Source organism: Martes martes (assembly GCF_963455335.1).
Source record: "Martes martes genome assembly, chromosome: 12".
NCBI lineage: Eukaryota > Metazoa > Chordata > Mammalia > Carnivora > Mustelidae > Martes > Martes martes.
In genome coordinates, this window is record NC_137900.1 from 73,656,481 (window position 1) to 73,663,951 (window position 7,471).

The 7,471-nt window shown below is 52.2% G+C and overlaps 1 protein-coding gene across 1 annotated transcript; it reads right to left on the reverse strand.

The window, feature by feature from the left end:
• Positions 1-4,629, reverse strand: LOC308353749 (uncharacterized protein C9orf152; the record flags this gene model as incomplete). Its single annotated transcript, XM_080820765.1, has 2 exons — positions 1-1,885; positions 4,437-4,629. 2 exons carry the CDS (start codon positions 4,627-4,629, stop codon positions 1,359-1,361), a joined length of 720 nt encoding a protein of 239 aa, XP_080676891.1. The 3' UTR covers positions 1-1,358.
• Positions 4,630-7,471: the final 2,842 nt, after the last annotated feature.

Consider the following 7,471-nt stretch of genomic DNA (forward strand, 5'->3'; position numbering starts at 1 on the left):
CAGAAAATGTCCTTGTTTTTCATTAGACTAAAAAAAAAAAATTAACAATGGCTCTATTGATTATTCCCAGAAATCCAATCCCCAAGTTGGAGTGGATTTCTGGCTGATCCAAGAAGCAGGCACACATGGATTTTTGCCAAGTAATGACACACCTAGTTAACAGCTCTAGGTGTCAGTGGGCAAGACTGGATCACTGTTGGGGCAAAAAGAGGAAAATACAAGTGAAACTTTACAGAGAGATTATCTGATATGAGGGAAAGGCACCTTCGGTGTGTTTAAGTATCATTACTAAAGTTAAACATTAACCAGGAGAGACCTACTTTCTTTCCATCACCCAAGCAGTAACACCTGCTTCCCTTTGTTTTAAGTTCAACGTATCCCAGGAAGGATCTGAGGGCTTGAAATTCAGCTGAAAAGGAAGGAGTTTGTGGGGAATATGTATTTTCCAGCAGGAGCATTTCCTTGTCTCCTGCTCAGGCTCCTCTTACCATATATCTTCAATGACTGGCCTGGCAGTGTTTCATAACTTAATTAGGAGAGAGAAAGTGAGACAGAGAGAGAGAGAGAGAGGGAGGGAGGGTGAGAAAACAGGTAAGTGAGATGGATGGATGGATAGAAGGAAGGAAGGAAGGCAGGTAGGTAGGAAGGGAAGAGCAGAGGGAAGGAAGGAAGGAAATACACCTGTGATGACATTGGAATGTGCAGTCTCATTGAGAGGGGAGAGATGGCTAACCTTCCTGAACATGTCTTAAACACACAAAACAGTAGAGTTTTTCTTTTAACCCACAGTGACCATACTTTGGGAGCCTCCGCTGAAATGGTATGGTCACTACCAAGGAATGTAGTGACTTCTCAGTGAGCTGGCCTCCAGACACAGTAACCAGAAAAAGGCAATTCTCAGAGCTCATCTTCTCCGGATCATGTGAGAAATCATCAGAACATATTGAAAACAAGGCTGCCCACACTCATTGACTCCAGGGCCCCGGCTAAGGCATTCCTATGGCTGGGGTGCCAGTATTACGTTCCAAAATTCCCATTTCTAGGGACGGAGAAGATGCCTACGGGGCCTCCCTAAGGAATGGGCATCTAGGGCTCCAGTCATGTCTTCATATACAAGCACAGTGGGGCCACCCTGATCAAACACAATCTTTCATCCTAGACTGTGTGAGATCTGGCCTAGGCAATCTCTTCTTTTCTGGAGGACAAGACCATGCCACCATGAAGTTCAAAGTCCCTACCACTGAGTTAGTCCGGTTCTTACTCATAGCTAGAGGCCCGACTCATGGCTCTGCCTCCTGGGTTCTTGGTTGAGGCCATCCATGGTTTCAACGTTGAGACATCTGGCTGAGTAGGAAGCTTTAGGCTGGGCCATAGAGGCCCAGGTTCCTGGCAGTTTGAGAGATCCTGGGTGTTTTCCTCTGGGGAAATGGATAGTGAGCTGGTTTTCCAGACCCGTGTGGGTTCTTCTTGGAAAGAGCGTGCTGAATATCCATATTCAAGCCAGATCCCACTGCCTTTGTCTGGGCATTGCCCACCGGACATTCACACTGGGCTGTTGGTAGGTTGGTGGTCCCTTGCTGGGTTATCTGATTGTTTTCAAACAGGCCTGGGTCTCCTTCCTGAGGGAGCCTCTGCTCAGACCCCATGAGCTTGTTCTTGTGTTTTACTGGAAGACTGATTTCCTGGTGGAAGGTTTGAACGCAGCGGTACATCTCCAGGTGTGCGTGCCATGGAGATTCAGGGCCTTGAAGACAGCCTCCGTCAGCCTCCTCCAACATCCCCTCTGCCTCCAGATCTGCCTCTTCCAGGGACACTGAATGCTTTCTCTCCTTGTTAATCCAAACAGGACTGACCACGGACTCAGCAGGAGCAGGCGTGTATCCTCCTGGCAAAGGAAGGCACAAGCAGGGTCACCACTGGCACATACATGGCAGCTCTCATTCTGGGGGTCTCAGAGGTCTCGAGCCATAGGAATGTTATCCCAAACATGTGTTTACACATATATGTGGATCACACGTGATCCCACTTGCACCTGCTCACACCTGTACCCTCCCTCCCCTGCACATGTATTTGTGCAGGGGAGGACTTTGAACTGCTCAACAAGTATTTGTTGAGCACTTATTACATGCCAAGCATCATTCATTCTAGGTTCAGGGAATACAGCAGCAAACGAGACAAAATCCACATCTTCACGGATATGTTCTAGTGGGCTAGGAAAACGCTAAGCAAACGAATGTGTTACAAGAAAATCGCAGGTGGGAACCGATGCTATGAAGAAAATCTGAAGCAGAACAGAATTTAATAATCAACTCCAGTTCCTAACTGCAGCAAGGGAGTGACCCCAGGGCAGAGCGAGGGAACGAGCGTTCAGACTGGAAGAATGGAACAGAGTCACAGGCACTGGCCAGTGGAAAAGATTACTCTTCACCTACAGGGTTTTCTGTTCTGGGATTCCCATAATGGGTTTAAGGTCCAAGTTGCAGGAGGGAGGAGCGGTATTTCAAAGCAGCTCCTTTTGGAGGACTGGCGCCTCGCCTTCTCCCACCCTCCGACACTGATCTGGGAACACAGTTACAGCAGCTCTGGCTTCTCCGAACTGGCTGCAGGGATGACGGTCCAGACCGGTGTCTCTTTTTCTCGGGTACCTATTTTTACCACCTTGTGGCACATGACAGTTTATTGTTAACCCTCGGTGGCAGAGAGGGTTGTGGCAGTGACTGAAAGGGGTTCCAAAGAGAGCTGGTCTATTGCCTCTGAATCATGAGTGGGGCTCCCTTGAGCCTCCTGGCACTTGTCCCTGCGGGAGGCCCTGGACGGGATGGGTGCTCGCAGGAGGGCAGAGACGGTGCTGAGGTATGAAGGCAGAAGGAAGCCCCTAGAGCTCCGGGTCCTGGAGTCTGAGGGAAACAGGACTGGCAGGGCCATCTCTGCAAACCGCGGAGGGACTGAAATGTGTTCCCACTTCAGGACTACCTGATTTTTCTCGACATGGACACCCCGACTAAAAGTCCAGAATGCTACGTACTTATTTGGGAAGAGGGGAAGAGGGCACGTGGTAGGAGAACCTTGGAACTAGTATCCTCCCCATTATGTCCGGGCGGATGGGCAGGACTTGGTTGTAGAAAGGAGCCTCCTTCCCTGTCATTCCCAGCCCGGGGTCCACGGAGGGCAAGGAAAAAGACCAAGTGGGGGGTACACCCGGACCCTGACCCCAAACAGATCCTGCTGAGTGGCTGACTTCACCTGGGAGTCAGAAGTCTTCCCTGACAAAGCGGAGTCCCCTCTGACCAGCCTTCTGGCATTAACCTGTCCAAACTGATCACTTGACCATAGCTGGGGGAGGGGGAGTACACTGAGTTACAGAGTGTGGGAGACGGATCCAGAGGGGAGGATTGGGGCAGGGGCTGGTGAGTTCTGTGGGGCATGTTGAGTTGGCCTGTCTTTGCCATGTGAGTCCGAATTGTGGGTCTTCTGAGCATGGTACTCTCTTGCTTTGATGAGTGGTTTAATTTCATGTTTGCTGAGTGACTGAATGAATATACACGTTTGGGGATGGACTAGACCTTTAGGGACCTTTTGGTGTCCACCCTGCAGAGATGGGGGGTGTTTGGCTGTGCTAGTTCAGTTCACACAGAACAGACCCAGGAATGGGAAATGGGCACCCTCTGCTCCGTGGGACCACTTTTATCTCCACAAGGCAACACACTTCCTGTCCCAGATGGTGATGTCCCTCTGGCCCCTGATTCCTTCCCAGCGGGCCTAGCATTGGGTGGACGGCTCAGGGAGTCCTGAAGAAACCCTCAGGCACAGCATTGACCTTCCCACCTCCCTCGACCCATTCATTCCTCTGTTAGAGGGAAGGGCTGGGATGGAGCCTTATGCTCCTAACTTCCTCCAGGAACAAAATCTGAGTTCCCAGAAGGAAGAGACATTCTCTCTTTGAGGATTCGGTACCTCATGCCTCCTTAGAAGTTGTTTGAGACCATGATAAGCAAGCTCCACGAGCCTGGGTTCCTGAGCGCCACGCGTCCCCTGGCCCGTGGCGGGTTGTTGGGAACACCACATCTGCTCTTTCCAGGGCCAGTTTCTCTGCTTTGCAGGAGGCGAGACCCAGCCAGGAAGAGCTCCCATCGCCCCACCTGGCCCTGCAGGGGGCCGAGCCGCCTCCACCAGGCAGAACAGTCTGGCAAGGTGAGAACCTAAGAGCAGAGGCCAGGTACGGCCAGCCGCTGGCTGGATGCCTGGCTGAGGCCCCTGGAGGGGAACTGAGCCAAGCAGAGCTGCCCAGAACTGGCCTCTCGACTCTGGGGGCACGCCTGCTCTTTCCCACCAGGAGGGCCCACAGAGCCCCAGCCCTGGCTGCAGCCCACCACCCATTGTGCCCACAGCCAGGCCCTCCTCCTTCTGCTTTTGTCCCAGCATCTGCCCAGCCCTACCTGTCGGGAGCACCACCAGGTAGGCCCGCGCCATCTGCTGCCTTCGCAAGCCTTCGTACTGGGCTCGCAGGACCTGGATGCTGAGCGGGGGCTCTTTCCCCGGGGCCTGAGTGCCGGAGCCCTCAGCCATGAAGCAAGACTCCAGCTGCCAGAAATGCGGCAGGGCAGGGCAGAAACAGGGCCACCCCTTCATCTGGATCCGGGAGAAAAGCAAACAGTGATGGGCGGGGCGTGGGAGGGGAGAGAAGGAGCGGTGGGGGGTGGGAGGGAGAGTGAGGAGGGCAGGTGGAAAGGTGGGGGGGAGGGGGAGATGAGGGGGAGGAAAAGGTAAGGGAGGTGGAGGGAGATGGAGGGGAGGGGAAGTGGGGAAGGAGTGGAGCTAAGGCAAGGGGAGAAAGACGGGTGAGGGGAGAAGGAGGTGGGGTGTCATGAGTGGGGAGGGGAAGGAAGAGTCGGAGGGGAGAGGGGAAAAAAGGGGTCCCCAAGAGGGAAGGAAGGAACTGAGGAGGAAGGTGGTAGGGCAAAGGGGGCTAAGGGGATGAGAGAGGAGGGAGGAGATGGGGGCAGGTGCAGGCAGGGGGGAGGAGGGACGTGCAGGGAGACAGAGGGGCATGGGGTGAGGGAGGAGGAGGGGAGAAAGAGCAAGGCCCGCGGAGCTGCTCCGAGTCCTTCTGGGTGCCCAGGGAGGCCCCGTGCTCCAGGTCCTTCACTGCTGGATCCCAGTGTTCAGAGTCTAACTCCCAGAGCTCCCGCGCAGTCTCCCTGAACGGGAGCGGATGCTGGGCTGGGCCAGGCGCCTGCTCAGCTCACACCTCTTGGACTGAAACCTGGAATCTCATCTGCAAACCTGTTCGTTTGGTTTCGATGGAAAAGGAGCACCCTCTGTAGCCTCCCAAAGCTGGTGCCTCAGGGACGTGCGCCCTGCAGCCATGCCCGCGGGAACCCCAGCAGCAAAGATGCCCCCCCATTCTCCACTCACCCAGCACACACATACCAGGAGGAAGCCCGGCCTCAAACCTTGCCCTGGGGACAGAGCCAGGGGAGCCCTGTCCTCTGGCCAGCCGCAGCTCTCTGACATTTGCACCAGCCTGCTCCCTCTCAGCCTTCTCCAGCCAAGCAGGGAGCTGGTGTTTCTCTTACCCGCAGCGAGGCGCACCCTCACCCCGCTGGCCAGCCCCACCAGCTCTCTATCCCCTTGGAATCCTAGACACTCTCTCCCCCGCGCCAGCTTGGATCCATCCTTGTGCCATTCGGTCAGCAAAATCCCTTTCTACCTTGTCCTAACATGAGGCTTGCAGAGAACTAAATTTCCCAACGCACCTACAGAGGCCGTGGAGAGGGTAGCGGCTGAATTCTAGAGCCGTTCTGGAGCGGAACTGCGTGGGGTCTAGTCACCAGGAGTGGGAGTGAGAGATGGACGGGAAGTCTCCACTGGGCGGTGTGTTTTCGAGGGCTGCTCTAATGGAGTGCCACAGATTGGGAACGTAAACCACAGAAATGTATTGTCTTAGAATTCTGGAGACCAAGAGTCCGTGATCAAGGCATCAGTGGGGCTGGTCTTTTTCTGGGGATTCTGAGAGAATCTGTTTAAGGCCTTTCCCCTGGCTCCTGTGGGTTTGCTGGCAATCTCTGATGTTCCTTGGCCTGCAAAAGCATCACTCAATCTCTGTCCTTGTATTCATCTAGGGATCTCCCTGTGTGCCTGGCTCTGTGTCCGGATTTCCCCTTTCTTAAGGACAACAGTCATGTTGGATTAGGGCCCACTCTAATGACCTCATCTCAACTAATTATATCTGCAATGACCCTATTTCCAAAATACGGTCACATTCAGAATTCCTGGGGTTAGAACTTCAACGTATGAATTTGGAGGGGGGACACAATTTAACCCATATCAGGTAGATGAATGGTAGTTCTGGTCACAGAGCTGGGCCCAGGAGAGGAGCAGACTGGGGTGTGGGAGAGGAGAAGGGGTGTGTTTCAGGTGTTGTTAGGGGTGCCTGTGGTTTTGGGTCTTCAGGAGGGGATCAGCAGCTCAGCGGAGACATGCAAGTGTCGCCCTTAGTGAAAATGATACAGTGGGCTCTCAGAAAAGTTGACTCCTGCCCTGAATATTCACGTACAGGTTTTTCTTTGAGTACTTGTCTGCAGTTCTTCTGTGACTCTTCCCAGGAGCAGAATCGCTGACTCATTCGGTTGTTGCCTATTGTTTCATTGCAAAACTCCCTTGGCTGTAAGTATATTGCATTCAGAGGACATTTAAAAAATGTTTGCATTGTCTGCTTTGGCTTTTCTGTTGATACGTCAAGAACTCTGACTTAGAGCAGCTGGCCTTTGTAAGTTGGTGTGTTTGGTGTTTTGGAAAGGGGATCACCATTTATAATTTCTCATCATGCCGTGACAAAAAAACTCCCTGTCTAAACCAGGAACTGTCTGACCTTCTTTTCCTAGCACTATTATGTCAAATGAATGAAACGTCTAGGACAAAAATGCGCAAAAGTTTTCCCAAATTTGTTTTGCTGTGGCCTATCGCAATCACTACCTGTGCAATTAGAACTTTACGTAATGACTGTGTAATCTTATTAAGTGAGGTGAAGAGGCACTGTGGTGACCAGGTTCCGGAGTCTCCCGCCAGAATACCTGGGTTTTCATCCTGGCTGTGCCACTTACTGGTTGTGAAATCTGTTTTCTTAATCCCCCCAGTTTCCCCATCTGTAAAATGGGCCAATAATAGTTACCGTTTACCAATCTGTAAAGTGGGGCTAATAATAGTACCTTTATGAGGGTATGAAGTCCCTAGAACAGTGTCTGGTGTGAGGTCAGCACTATAAGAACTTGTTGGAGACAAACTGACAGATTGGTCCAGGTAATTACATACCTTTAATTACGATAATAAGTTAATAGTACAAGTTCTTCTCAAGAAGGGTCTTATTGATTTTAGTTTTGACAATGCCTATCACTCTCTGTTAAAAAATATTTCCCACCACCCTCCAAAATAAAGCATATAAAAGTTATTGAAGGAATCCTCTGGGACAACT